This window comes from Hyperolius riggenbachi, chromosome 7 (genome assembly GCF_040937935.1).
Source record: "Hyperolius riggenbachi isolate aHypRig1 chromosome 7, aHypRig1.pri, whole genome shotgun sequence".
NCBI classification, from domain to species: Eukaryota; Metazoa; Chordata; class Amphibia; order Anura; family Hyperoliidae; genus Hyperolius; species Hyperolius riggenbachi.
The window spans coordinates 716,170-731,286 of record NC_090652.1 but is presented as its reverse complement, the minus strand read 5'-3'; the positions used below and the strand labels follow the sequence as shown (position 1 = coordinate 731,286).

The 15,117-nt window shown below is 47.4% G+C and overlaps 1 protein-coding gene across 1 annotated transcript in view; it reads left to right on the top strand.

Annotated features, from left to right (window-relative positions):
* Positions 1 to 15,117, top strand: part of RHOT2 (ras homolog family member T2) — a 166,301-nt gene that overhangs the window by 133,265 nt on the left and 17,919 nt on the right. Inside the window, exon 16 of the mRNA XM_068243463.1 lies at positions 2,592 to 2,672. Within this exon, the coding sequence (XP_068099564.1) occupies positions 2,592 to 2,672 (81 nt within the window). The remainder of the gene's footprint in view (positions 1 to 2,591; positions 2,673 to 15,117) is intronic.

The following is a 15,117-nucleotide window of genomic DNA, read 5'->3' as shown; positions in this document are numbered from 1 at the left end:
ATCTCATACTCACCTCTGCTCTCCTGGCAATGACTCCCCTCCTGTCCTGTGTCTCATACTCACCTCTGCTCTCCTGGCAATGACTCCCATCCTGTTCTGTGTCTCATACTCACCTCTGCTTTCCCGGAAATGACTCCCATCCTGTTCTGTGTCTCATACTCACCTCTGCTCTCCTGGCAATGACTCCCCTCCTGTTCTGTATCTCATACTCACCTCTGCTCTCCTGGCAATGACTCCCCTCCTGTTCTGTATCTCATACTCACCTCTGCTCTCCTGGCAATGACTCCCCTCCTGTCCTGTGTCTCATACTCACCTCTGCTCTCCTGGCAATGACTCCCATCCTGTTCTGTGTCTCATACTCACCTCTGCTTTCCCGGAAATGACTCCCCTCCTGTTCTGTTTCTCATGTTCCCGCTCTGCTGTGCCGGCAATGACTCCCATCCTGTTCTGTGTCTCATACTCACCTCTGCTCTCCCGGCAATGACTCCCCTCCTGTCCTGTGTCTCATACTCACCTCTGCTGTGCCGGCAATGACTCCCATCCTGTTCTGTGTCTCATACTCACCTCTGCTCTCCCGGCAATGACTCCCCTCCTGTCCTGTGTCTCATACTCACCTCTGCTCTCCTGGCAATGACTCCCCTCCTGTTCTGTGTCTCATACTCACCTCTGCTCTCCCGGCAATGACTCCCATCCTGTTCTGTGTCTCATACTCACCTCTGCTCTCCTGGCAATGACTCCCCTCCTGTTCTGTGTCTCATACTCACCTCTGCTCTCCTGGCAATGACTCCCATCCTGTTCTGTGTCTCATACTCACCTCTGCTCTCCCGGCAATGACTCCCATCCTGTTCTGTGTCTCATACTCACCTCTGCTCTCCCGGCAATGACACCCCTCCTGTCCTGTGTCTCATACTCACCTCTGCTCTCCTGGCAATGACTCCCATCCTGTTCTGTGTCTCATACTCACCTCTGCTTTCCCGGAAATGACTCCCATCCTGTTCTGTGTCTCATACTCACCTCTGCTCTCCCGGCAATGACTCCCATCCTGTTCTGTGTCTCATACTCACCTCTGCTCTCCTGGCAATGACTCCCCTCCTGTTCTGTGTCTCATATTCCCCTCTGCTCTCCTGGCAATGACTTCCATCCTCTTCTGTGTCTCATACTCACCTCTGCTGTGCCGGCAATGACTCCCCTCCTGTTCTGTGTCTCATACTCACCTCTGCTCTCCCGGCAATGACTCCCCTCCTGTTCTGTGTCTCATACTCCCCTCTGCTCTCCTGGCAATGACTTCCATCCTCTTCTGTGTCTCATATTTCCCTCTGCTCTCCTGGCAATGACTCCCCTCCTGTTCTGTGTCTCATATTCCCCTCTGCTCTCCTGGCAATGACTCCCCTCCTGTTCTGTGTCTCATACTCACCTCTGGTCTCCCGGCAATGACTCCCATCCTCTTCTGTGTTTCATACTCACCTCTGCTCTCCTGGCAATGACTCCCATCCTGTTCTGTGTCTCATACTCACCTCTGGTCTCCCGGCAATGACTCCCATCCTGTTCTGTGTCTCATACTCACCTCTGCTCTCCCGGCAATGACTCCCCTTCTGTTCTGTGTCTCATACTCACCTCTGCTCTCCCGGCAATGACTTCCCTTCTGTGTCTCATACTCACCTCTGCTCTCCTGGCAATGACTCCCCTCCTGTTCTGTGTCTCATATTCCCCTCTGCTCTCCTGGCAATGACTCCCTTTCTGTTCTGTGTCTCATACTCCCCTCTGCTCTCCCGGCAATGACTCCCCTCCTATTCTGTGTTTCATACTCACCTCTGCTCTCCCGGCAATGACTCCCCTCCTGTCCTGTGTCTCATACTCACCTCTGCTCTCCCGGCAATGACTCCCCTCCTGTCCTGTGTCTCATACTCACCTCTGCTCTCCTGGCAATGACTTCCATCCTCTTCTGTGTCTAATATTCCCCTCTGCTCTCCTGGCAATGACTCCCCTTCTGTGTCTCATACTCACCTCTGCTCTCCCGGCAATGACTCCCCTCCTGTCCTGTGTCTCATACTCACCTCTGCTCTCCTGGCAATGACTTCCATCCTCTTCTGTGTCTCATATTCCCCTCTGCTCTCCTGGCAATGACTCCCTTTCTGTTCTGAACCCATTATTAATACAGTGCTATTTCTTTCTCTTCCCCCCGTAGAGGTTGATTCATCATTCCGCGGTAATATTGGTGGGAACGCACAGCACACAGCAGTATTACCTGTAGTTATACACGGAAGTTATACACAAGATACACTAGTTGTGTGATCCGCGGCACTACAGTAGCCCTGCTAGTGTATTTTCCGGTCCTTTCGAGTGTAACTGCACGTAATATTGCCGTGCTTGCCAGGTAATATTACGGCTGATCGATGAATCACCCCTGTAGACTGTAAATAGTCCACCTGCCATCCCAGCATCTTCTATGAGGCTGATAAAATCTCCCCCGTCGTGTTTCGTTTCTGTTTCTGCCCTTCCTCAGGAGTAGTTTGTGGTCCTTCCAGCAGTGGCTGTGATTGCTTTCTACTTCCTGTCTGTACTCTCCCATGATCCTTTTCTCTCATTCTCAGGAACAGCGAAAGAACCAGGGAGAGCCATCTTTCTACTCCATCAACACCGTGCAGGTCGGGGGACAGGAGAAGTACCTCATTGTGAGTAGTGATGTCACAGCTTGTCAGGGGTGGGGCAAGTATCTCATTGTGATTAGTGATGTCACATGGTGGGGGGGCAGGAGAAGTACCTCATTGTGAGTAGTGATGTCACAGCTTGTCAGGGGTGGGGCAAGTATCTCATTGTGATTAGTGATGTCACGTGATGGGGGGACAGGAGAAGTATCTCATTGTGAGTAGTGATGTCACAGCTTGTCAGGGGTGGGGCAAGTATCTCATTGTGATTAGTGATGTCACGTGGTGGGAGGGCAGGAGAAGTACCTCATTGTGAGTAGTGATGTCACAGCTTGTGGGAGGCGGGGCAAGTATCTCATTGTGATTAGTGATGTCACGTGATGGGGGGACAGGAGAAGTATCTCATTGTGAGTAGTGATGTCACAGCTTGTCAGGGGTGGGGCAAGTATCTCATTGTGATTAGTGATGTCACGTGGTGGGAGGGCAGGAGAAGTACCTCATTGTGAGTAGTGATGTCACAGCTTGTGGGAGGCGGGGCAAGTATCTCATTGTGATTAGTGATGTCACAGCTGGTCAGGGGTAGGGCAAGTATCTCAGTGTGAGCAGTGATGTCCCAGCTGGTTGTATGCTACTGTGTTCCAATAAACTTCTGGCAGGGGAGCACTGTTTGCAGCCCGATAAGACGATATGGAGAGATCAGATGATTGGCCTGTGAGGTAAGAGGACACGGCGTCCGTGTATGTGGTGTTATTCTGATACATGGCAGAGGATCATGTATGTCAGGTGTCGGCACACAATAATTACTGCTCACTGACTGGCAGAGTCTCAGTGATGCCTGACAGAGGCGGACAGCGTGTGGAGCTAGCAGTTCCTGTCTCCAGACAGAGTGAAGCACGGTGGCGGTGGAGATGAGCGTGAAGCACAGCCGTGGAGATGAGCGTGAAGCACAGCCGTGGAGATGAGCGTGAAGCACGGCAGCGGTGGAGATGAGCGTGAGGCACAGCGGCGGGGGAGATGAGTGTGAAGCACGGTGGCGGGGGAGATGAGTGTGAAGCACGGCGGCGGTGGAGATGAGCGTGAAGCACGGCAGCGGTGGAGATGAGCGTGAAGCACAGCGGCGGGGGAGATGAGTGTGAAGCACGGTGGCGGGGGAGATGAGTGTGAAGCACGGCGGCGGTGGAGATGAGCGTGAAGCACGGCGGCGGTGGAGATGAGCGTGAAGCACGGCAGCGGTGGAGATGAGCGTGAGGCACAGCGGCGGGGGAGATGAGTGTGAAGCACGGTGGCGGGGGAGATGAGTGTGAAGCACGGCGGCGGTGGAGATGAGCGTGAAGCACGGCAGCGGTGGAGATGAGCGTGAGGCACAGCGGCGGGGGAGATGAGTGTGAAGCACGGTGGCGGGGGAGATGAGTGTGAAGCACGGCAGCGGTGGAGATGAGTGTGAAGCACAGCAGCAGTGGAGATGAGTGTGAAGCACGACGGTGGTGGAGATGAGTGTGAAGCACAGCGGCAGTGGAGATGAGTGTGAAGCACAGCGGCAGTGGAGATGAGTGTGAAGCACGACGGCAGTGGAGATGAGTGTGAAGCACAGCAGCAGTGGAGATGAGTGTGAAGCACGACGGTGGTGGAGATGAGTGTGAAGCACAGCGGCAGTGGAGATGAGTGTGAAGCACAGCGGCAGTGGAGATGAGTGTGAAGCACGACGGTGGTGGAGATGAGTGTGAAGCACAGCGGCAGTGGAGATGAGTGTGAAGCACAGCGGTAGTGGAGAGGAGTGTGAAGCACGACGGTGGTGGAGATGAGTGTGAAGCACAGCGGCAGTGGAGATGAGTGTGAAGCACGACGGTGGTGGAGATGAGTGTGAAGCACAGCGGCAGTGGAGATGAGTGTGAAGCACAGCGGTAGTGGAGAGGAGTGTGAAGCACGACGGTGGTGGAGATGAGTGTGAAGCACAGCGGCAGTGGAGATGAGTGTGAAGCACAGCGGTAGTGGAGAGGAGTGTGAAGCACGACGGTGGTGGAGATGAGTGTGAAGCACAGCAGCAGTGGAGATGAGTGTGAAGCACGACGGTGGTGGAGATGAGTGTGAAGCACAGCGGCAGTGGAGATGAGTGTGAAGCACGACGGTGGTGGAGATGAGTGTGAAGCACAGCGGCAGTGGAGATGAGTGTGAAGCACAGCGGCAGTGGAGATGAGTGTGAAGCACAGCGGCAGTGGAGATGAGTGTGAAGCACAGCGGCAGTGGAGATGAGTGTGAAGCACGGCGGCAGTGCAGATGAGCGTGAAGCACGGCGGCGGTGGAGATGAGCGTGAAGCACGGTGGCGGTGGAGATGAGCGTGAAGCACGGCGGCGGTGGAGATGAGCGTGAAGCACGGCGGCGGTGGAGATGAACGTGTAGGCCAGGGCTGTGGAGTCGGTCCAAAAATCCACCGACTCCGACTCCTCAGTTTAGGATTCCACCGACTCCACGACTCCGACTCCTCTAATTTGCATATTACAATTTTGTTGATTAAAAGTATGTAACATGAAATTCGTCTCTTAACTGCCAACGCTTAGGAATTTTACAAGACAACTGAAGTGAGAAGGATATGTAGACTACTATATTTATTCCCTTTAGACTAAAACTAGTCCTTGGTAAGAGTACTTGTAAAAGGTACAAACCGGAACAAAGAACATCTATCAGGCCCTAGGCAATGTAAGTGTGGGTACATGTAAGAATGATGTGCAGGTACTCTGCAGGGGAAGGAGGAGATTGTAAACAGACAACACCTCTGTGTTCAATGTGCACAGCATTCTCAGTGGATTCCCTGCAGCTCTGTGGGGAGTGCATATGTAGAGTATAGTACTACTGTGTAACAAAGTAAACCTGAGACAGATGAAATTAAAGTTTTATACATACCTGGGGCTTCCTCCAGCCGCCTTCAGGATAATCAGTCCCTCGTTGTCCTCCTCCACCACCTGGATCTTCTGCTATGAGTCCAGGTACTTGAGTCAGTCAAGCGTAGTGCGCATGAACACACTCCGCCGTGAGCGTACTACACCTGTGCAGCACTATTGCGCAGGTGCAGAATGTTCCTGGCTGTGGGAGCGGCATGCGGCCGGACTGCGCTGACTGGCTGAATTACCAGGACTCATAGCAGAAGATCCGGGTGGTGGAGGACAGCGAGGGACTGATTAGCCTGAAGGGGGCTGGAGGAAGCCCCAGGTATGTATAAAACTTTACTTTTCATCCGTCTCAGTTACCCTTTAATTTGTAGTCACCAAACCAAATTTTAATAACATATCAAGTTATTTTATTTCATCAGCAAAGGGAGTGCATACATTTGCATAAATCAGCATCAATGCAGAATTATTTCCATCTCGTTGACCATCTCTATTAGTCGCATAGCTACACATCAGGCTTTATTCTTACAGCATAGATGTTATTAGTATAGTTAGTATATATAAGAGATTCCTGTGTACACATCATATATACAGTCACAATCAGATATGTATATCTGACCTTAAAAATAAGGGGACTGCTTTATTGAAGCAGCACAAGTAACTAATTTTGATTGGTTTATTTCATTTTTGTGGACTAAGCACAGCTATTACTGTATATATACTGTATATATACATTATTTTTAATGACTATTATCTGAGAAATAGAACATTTTATCATATTTTCGATTTTAATTACAGTTAGAAATTCATTAGGAGTCGGAGCATTTTTTCCCGACTCCGACTCCAGGCACCCAAAATTGCCCGACTCCACGACTCCGACTCCACAGCCCTGGTGAAGGCTGCCATATTATTCAACAATACTGTTATAAACTGTTCTTTATCACCTTGCTTCGACACCACCGTCTCACAGACTGTGAGATCACTTGACTCTCCACACCGCAAACAGGATATAGACTTTCTCAGGCTTCTTCAATGTTTACGTTATTTATTCAGGAAACAGGAATACAGATAGATACATTCATCATATCCTAGCCATGCCAATCTTCATGTTGCGTTACAAGCTCGTGATTAGACTCCCTGCTGAAGTCTATCAGGTACCTTCTTCCAAACTACGTTATACTAAACTACCTATGTACAGCATACATTATATCAGATTACAGAAAGGAAGAACATGCTTAGAAGTCCCACTCGGCCTTGCGAGCTAGTGCGGAAGGAAGAAGCAGAAGTGAGCTCTCATAGCTCCCTCAGCCTTTAATACCGACTAGGAAAGAGTTAAATATGACATCATCTTCGCCACCCCCTAGACCAGATTATTGGGGGACCCACTCGTGGTGTCATCATACACACCTACTTGATTAATAATCAATGAGGCATTTGGCCTATATGCAGGAACGTGGATGTTTAGTAAACATGGCCAATGTTTTCTGTTCCTGTGGTTGAGGTCAGAGTAGTCCGATGGCCTTCTTTTAGGAACATGTTCTCAGTATCTGCGTGTATCCTCTGCTACACGCAGACCCTGAGATGCCTCTGCCTGCATCACAAAACCTCTATTTATTTTAAAGGCATACACTGCGGACAAGCCTTTTACATAAAACTCAGGCCAAGTAACTGAGGCCTACTTAAATTATAACAATCCCCCCTAAAACGGCTTGACCCGCAGATCCCAGCGTCTGAACCTCCCAGTACCTGGTTTCTTTTCTTTTATGTTTCACTTTTCGATGTTCGTGCTCACACAACTTCTCTGCTCTAGGCAATTACCCCTGGAAGAGAGAGAGCAAGACCTCTTGGTCTTCCTGTAACCAGGCTCTCTGGGGAGGCCCTACTTCTAAATCCCTCTATACTACATGCTCAGCATTTGCGTCACTTGCGTATCACTCACAAACTTGCATGACCACAGAAAAGTGAAACTCGTTTGGTTGTTACAAAACGGAGCAGTACCAGGTGCCTTCTGAAAGAGCGTCTTTATACAATCAGCTCCATCCCAGGTACTACTAAACCTATACCCGTAACCCTGTATATCCCTTAATTTAAACTATTGGTTCAGGAGATTGTTTATGAGGCACCAATCTCTGGACCAGGTTAATTTGTTTTACGTAATTTTAACACGCAACCTCACCTGGATAATGATGCCTAAAGTTGTCATCCCCATCCAGACGACCAGTGGGTGTAGAAAGAACTTTGGAACTGCAGAGGCCCAGTCCGAGTGTCCCTGGAACATCACCGGAACCTTTGTCCACCAGGTCAGACTGGAACTCACCTGCTCATTTTTGTGTTCTACCTCGTTAAGATCACCTGTATCATGGTGAAATCTTACCTCTAACTTAGTGTACTGTTTGTTTAACCTTTGTAACAAAATGTGGTCGTCTTGGATCAAACCCCGTTCCCCTTGGTCCCATGACGTGTTCTCTTTCAGGACGGGAACTACCCGTGAAACTTTGAACTTTAGATTTTTCTTAACAATTTGAAAAACAACGTCACCCAACCTGGATGACAGGATCCATATGGGATCTCCACTCACCCAATATGTTACCCTTGGAAACTCCCCCTTATCGGAACAGTTATGAGAATATACCTTGAATGTATCATTAGAACTTATGTTAAAAAACCAAACCTTTCCTTCAGCCACCGGAACTATCGGTTGGGCTTCAGGGTGGATCTTTTGAATGGTAGCCTCGCACTCTGCGTTATTGAGCCTGCAGGCATCTTCACTAAATTTGACTTGCTCCGGCCAACGCAGGTACTTCTGCAAGAATTGCCCGCATGAGGACAACTCTACTTGCTTCACCTCCCCGTCTAGCACCAAAAAAGGTTGACCTCTCAGGTCCTGGTGTAAGACACGGGTTAAGGTGGGAACTAAGGAAGTAGCGGTGCCTAAAGGAATGTTGCACCGTTTCCATTTGTTCACCCAAACATCTCGAAGCTGCCATGCAAAAGATCCTTCTCCAGAAAAAGTAATATACCTCCCCTTGTCCAATCCCTCGCTGACAAAATATGTCCCCAGCTGTCCTGATGGGACCTCTTCCCCCCTTATGTCCTGAGGCACACTATGTACCTGAGGTCGGGAAGACTGTACTCTCTGCAATTGTTCGATTAAGAGTACCTCTTCACTTACCCAACTATCATGAGGATAAGCGGCTGCATATGGACTGTGTAATATCGTCCCCTGTTGTGACCCGTGTAGTGTGAATGGGGTTCCCTGTGTGGGCTTTCCCTCCCCCGGGACCGCTCTCCCCACCCTCTTTGTCACCTGGAAATGTGGCTTGATCTCGATTGTTACTTCTTGTTTCGAGAACCACCAACCCTCGGCTTTCCAGCCTTTACGTGTGTATAGTTGTCTCAGAGGCACTCTCTGTTGGTAGCTCCAGAGTGTGATGTTGTCCCCTGCGTCTCTCTGGTAGGAGAATTGACACCTCCTGCTCGTTCCTCTCCAATCTGGAACCATCTCACTCTGCATAACCAAGACAAGGTACCCCTGAATCACACACTCCACCTTTTGCATGTACCCATTGTACTGCAATGTACCTTTTAGCAAACCTTTGGATCGGTGTATCGATTCTGGGAGTGTGACCTTCAATAGCAGATTGACACTGCCTTTCCAGTCACCCTGCCAGCACACCTGACCTTTCAGACCTTTCACCCACATTGTGCCATGAAATTTGTTTTCTCCTGGCACAAGTGCTCTTTTCCTCCCTCCCCGCTTAGTCCATCTGTGCCAAGCGGAGGGAGGTGTTAAAGGATTAGTACCTTTGTCACCCAACATTAACATGTTTGGGCCTTGCATTCTCATTAACCCCTTATTATACATGAGAATGTCCTCTCTTCGTTCTCCTAGGACGGAATGGCAACCTAGGATCACCATCAGCACGGTACTCTTCATTATAAAAGCACCACCTTGGGAAAGAAAAACATTAGCAATTTGCATTATGCTTTGCTCCGACAGTTTTGTTAGTCTCTTTCCGATCTCCGAAATCTCGTGTTTTAGTCTCTTTCCAATTTCAGGAATCTCGTGTTTTAGTCTCTTTCCGATTTCAGGAATCTCGTGTTTTAGTCTCTTTCCGATTTCAGGAATCTCGTGTTTTAGTCTCTTTCCGATTTCAGGAATCTCGTGTTCCTCCAAGCTTAGATTGGCATCTGGAACCTTTCGCTTATCCGACTGACATCTCCATCTTTGCTGCCAGCACTGCAGCTGTCTCCATTCCATATTGCCAAACACCTGAAATCGAAATACAAACAAATCAATTCTTATTAATGATTTGGGATTCGCCCTGCGGCTTGTACTCTTTACCCTTTAAAATGATCAATATATACCGTAATTGATCTCGTTGTTTTATGGTTCTCATGAACTCTGTTTACTCTTATTGGTAGATTGGAGTTAAACTTCACCCCCCTACCTCAGTACTATCCTCAGTACTTACCTGTTTAAAATATGCTCCCGCGGACTTCACCTATGGAAGCTCGCTTCACCTTTGGACGCTCGCTTCACCTTTGGAAGCTCACTCCACATCCCCCCTATCTGTCCATGCGCGGCCGTCGCATGCACAGATTACGGATGCCACACCTGATGCTGCTGTGCAGGTGAGCCTGCAATGCTCTTACTCATTATCGCATTTACTTATCTAGAACTTCATCGCGATACCAGCTCTGCTAGAAGTTCTGTGTGTTGTACCCTCTGATCAATGTTTGCCGTGCCACCACCTAGACTACCCAAAAAAAAATGGCTGCCTCCCTGTAGGAAGGGGCACTTTACATTTAAACTACACTGGGTGCAGGGCTAAGCATACCAGCGTCACATGCCTGTATGCAGATCCCTGAATGCCCACATGGAAGGTAGTCACATGGCAAACATCGTACTGATACACTGTCACTCTGTACATGGCAATTCTATCATCTGTATAATTGCCCCATGAACTGCTGTCAGTCCTTGTTCTTTGTGCTACAATTGATAGAAGCTGGAAAAAACATATTTAACCAATCAGTGGACGAAAACAAACGCACAAAAAAAAACAGCCCCAGCCCAGCATAGACCTCTCAGTCAAGCTCTGGCCCTGTCCACGACAAAAACCGGAAAAATCGTTACCACTCTGCAGCAGCGGCGACGGAAACCCGGATTGGTCAACTCCCTTTTTTCCACCTCCGGCACCCCCCTGATGCACTGTCCCCCCCCCTATACGCTGTTGGGAACTCATGCTGCACCACCCATTAAGGTGCCCCACTTACAGGAATAATCCCGTAAGCAACTCAGTACAGACACTTTCCTGACCTGCACTGCTACGTGTGTCCCTGCACCTAGCTGGGACACTCTTCCTATCTATGCTCCTGCTAATCTGACAGTAATAGCTTGGTGCACGTATCCTGGCATTCCTTTCCATGGACTCAGGGAAAAACTCTGGGGAAATACTTTGAGACCCATGACACACAGTAGCATGTCTCTGTATTTCTACCCCCCTCCCTTTCAGCTGCTCTGCCCGGAGCCGCGAGCACAGCCTGACGTGACGTGGATCCCCCAGCCCCTCCTCCCCCCTGCCATGACGTGTGGGGGCCATGACTCTCGGGGGCGGGCTCTCTCCACTGCCGCCATTTTGAGTCCTGGACTGCCAGCTAAGATGGCTGCTCCCATAGCAGCCTCTCGTTCCTATATCTTAGGAGAGAAAACAAAATACACACAGAACAAACATTTTTATGCATAGTTACACACAGCATCGATACATTTTACCGAGAGTCAGCCTTCCGCTACCTATACTCTCTGGGATGCTTGCCAAACTTGAGACCAACCGCGTCACAGCTGCAATGCTAAATATTTTACATCTTAGCATCACCCAGGAACTACTAACCATCTCACAGTCTGTGAGACGGTGGTGTCGAAGCAAGGTGATAAAGAACAGTTTATAACAGTGGTGCTGAAACCCTTCCCTGCCTAGCAAAACAGGCAGACAGGGGCCGGGGCCAAAGAAGAAGTTTTAAAGATATTCCACAGCAAAACAAGCGGAATAGACGGACGCGGACTGTTAAGCTTATCAAGCTGAGACTGATAAGCTGGTGTGAGTGTGTGGGAGCCGAGCACATGGTCTGCAATTCGAGGAAACCAGCGGCGAAACTCGTGGATGTTAAACTTTGACTGTAAGTGCACGCAGTCATAGCCTAAACCGGATCGCAGGTGACTGGAAGGCTCCGAGGCCGGCTGGCAGCTGCCGCTGGAGATCGATCCGCTGAGCCAGTGTGGGTACACAGAGATGACGCTCAGTAGTTCCAGGGATCTACTCAGTTTCGGGGAGTTGCCACAAGCTGGTCGAATTGGCAGGCGTACGAAGTCCTCTCAGGCAAGTTTGATTTACGTGTTATATGGCGTTATCTGTGTTGTATTTGGTGTTTTAACAAGGAGAGGATAATGTGGTCATATGTACATTCTGTGTTAATTGCAGCATGGAGGCTGCGTGCTTTATTTTTTTTTATTTTTTTTGTTCCTTCTTCTATGTTGGTTTTGTTTTTCTTTCTCCCCGTCCAGAGACTGGGAGTGATGCCAGCTGTGTTTTAGCCTAGCAGAGAGCGCCCCACGGAAGAGATAGGGGGGGGCGGCTGTCGAGCAGGTGGAGGGGGGAGAGAGGGGATAGAAGAGGAAAGCGAGTGTTTTTCTGTTTGTGAGATGTTCTGCAAGTTTCTCGCATTTCCAGTCAGAGCTGCTAACATGCTTGTAAATATCTGTATCTGTTATGTTGTTTAGCCAGTTTGTCTGTTGTGCGTTTCAGCAGTACTAGCTGTTAATATGGTTTAGAGTTACGCTGCGCGCTTGAGTAGGTTTGAGTTATGGCAGAGATAAGCTGCAGATGATTTGTGAGGAGAGAGAGGTTTCTACGTTCCCGGGTTTCGGCACCACTGTTATAAACTGTTCTTATATCACCTTGCTTCGACACCACCGTCTCACAAACTGTGAGATCACTTGACTCTCCACACCGCAAACAGGATATAGACTTTCTCAGGCTTCTTCAATGTTTACGTTATTTATTCAGGAAACAGGAATACAGATAGATACATTCATCATATCCTAGCCATGCCAATCTTCATGTTGCGTTACAAGCTCGTGATGAGACTCCCTGCTGAAGTCTATCAGGTACTTTCTTCCTAACTACGTTACACTAAACTACCTATGTACAGCATACATTATATCAGATTACAGAAAGGAAGAACATGCTTAGAAGTCCCAGTCGGCCTTGCGAGCTAGTGCGGAAGGAAGAAGCAGAAGTGAGCTCTCATAGCTCCCTCAGCCTTTAATACCGACTAGGAAAGAGTTAAATATGACATCATCTTCGCCACCCCCTAGACCAGATTATTGGGGGACCCACTCGTGGTGTCATCATACACACCTACTTGATTAATAATCAATGAGGCATTTGGCCTATATGCAGGAACGTGGATGTTTAGTAAATATGGCCAATGTTTTCTGTTCCTGTGGTGTAGTGTTAAGGTCAGAGTAGTCCGATGGCCTTCTTTTAGGAACATGTTCTCAGTATCTGCGTGTATCCTCTGCTACACGCAGACCCTGAGATGCCTCTGCCTGCATCACAAAACCTCTATTTATTTTAAAGGCATACACTGCGGACAAGCCTTTTACATAAAACTCAGGCCAAGTAACTGAGGCCTACTTAAATTATAACAAATACCAGTTACCTGGCAGCCCTGTTGATCCTCTGCTTCTAATACATTTAGCCATAGCCCCTGAACAAGCATGCAGCAGATCAGGTGACTAAAGTGTGACTGGATTAGATGCATGCTGGTTTCAGGTGTGTGATTTAGACACTATTGCAGCAGGACAGCCAGGGAGCTGGTATTGTGTAACAGTAATTATGGCAGCCTCGATATCCCTGTCACTTCAAGGTGTGCGTCCTGTAAAAAAAAAGTGTATTTTGAAAAAGATAGCAAAAATTAAGATTATTTAATATTTAAAAGTCCTAATGTTTGGGGTAATTAAATGAGTCAGCAGGTCAAGATGGCTGCTGACGTCCATTTTTAATCAACTACATCAAATTGACCTGATAAGCAAATGTCAGTATGTGTAAATATTCCAAACTGTAAATATTCCAAACTACCAATAAGTTAATAAGGAATTTAACAAAAGTATTATGGCTTACATGATAAAGATTGGCACAAGGAAATGTCAGCCAATCAGGACCAGAGATTGGGGGAAATTCCAAATTAGGCAGCCATATTGGTTCCACTGTGTATAAAAATAGGTGGTTTGAGAGCTATTCAGACGCATTCCACCGAATCTCTCTTGAAAAACACCTACTCAGCTACAAGCCAGAAGCTACCTTCCCACACGTGGATCTAGATGCTGAAGAGATGACAGAGAACCGATAAGATGCTTCATATTCTGGTGATTTACTTTATTAATTTAACTGGAGTCACCAGAGAAGTGTGAGAACTGAAAAGGACTTCTACGTCTTTCACAACTCCGACTACTGGTTAAATCACCAGCTGAGAGAAGATCGAGACGGCACTAAGAGAGAGGAATACAAGAGAACAACGCCAGACAGAAGTGGACATCAGGGTAAAAGATGCAGGAAATTACCAGGTGAGTGAAGAGAGAACATGTGAAAATGGTTATATTCAAACTTGAAGAAGACGACAATATTTTCGACATTTGACATAGAAAATGCCAAAAGTAGAGTAAAAGAATGTTTTGATAGATAAATGGAAGTACTATAGAGATCCTTACATCATATCAAGGTTAAGATATCAAGATCATCCAGTTATAGAATAAGTTAAAGTTTTTTTTTTTTAGTGACTGATAAACATACGTAAATATTCTATTTTTGATTCCATATATGGAGACGATTTAGAAGATATGGGTTTGTCTACCTATGCCGTGATATACTGCCATGCTCTAGATACAGAAGCAGATACAATAAAAGACTTTAAAAGAAAAGACTTATAATAAGTTACAGGAAGAAAGCCATACTACAGGAGAAACCAGGAGATAACTGCTCACAATAATGGCATACAGGGATCAAGCTGGTTCTACAGAAGTCTGCACTACACTACATTCTATGTACAAGATGACTAAAGGCCTAGTGTGAAGAATGAAGCCTGAATTAATGAGGACTTTTGAAAACACGAAGGAGAAAAGAAGTTATGTACACTGTCGGGCGTTTTGTCAATGTTTGTATAAATCGTAAAAATATAAAATCAGAAATGTAAAGCTCCTGGAAAAAAAATGGGAGGAGCTAAAAATACAAACATACGCCTAACTGTGTGAGTTCGTTTTTCGAGGTTTTTCTCGCAGTACTGGTTTAAACATGCAAACGTAGACCAATTTGTAAAAATATCAATTTAATATCAAATAAATATAACAATATTTCAAAACGATATAAAATTGCACTTTTGAATGAAAAAAAAGACTCATAAGGTTATTCTTATAATGAGTAATGAGCTGGATAATACAATTTTAGTGATATAATCAAAAGGTTATTACACGCATTTACCAGAAACAAAAGACTTAACCCATTAGCAGTCAATTCAAATGCAAGGCAGAGCT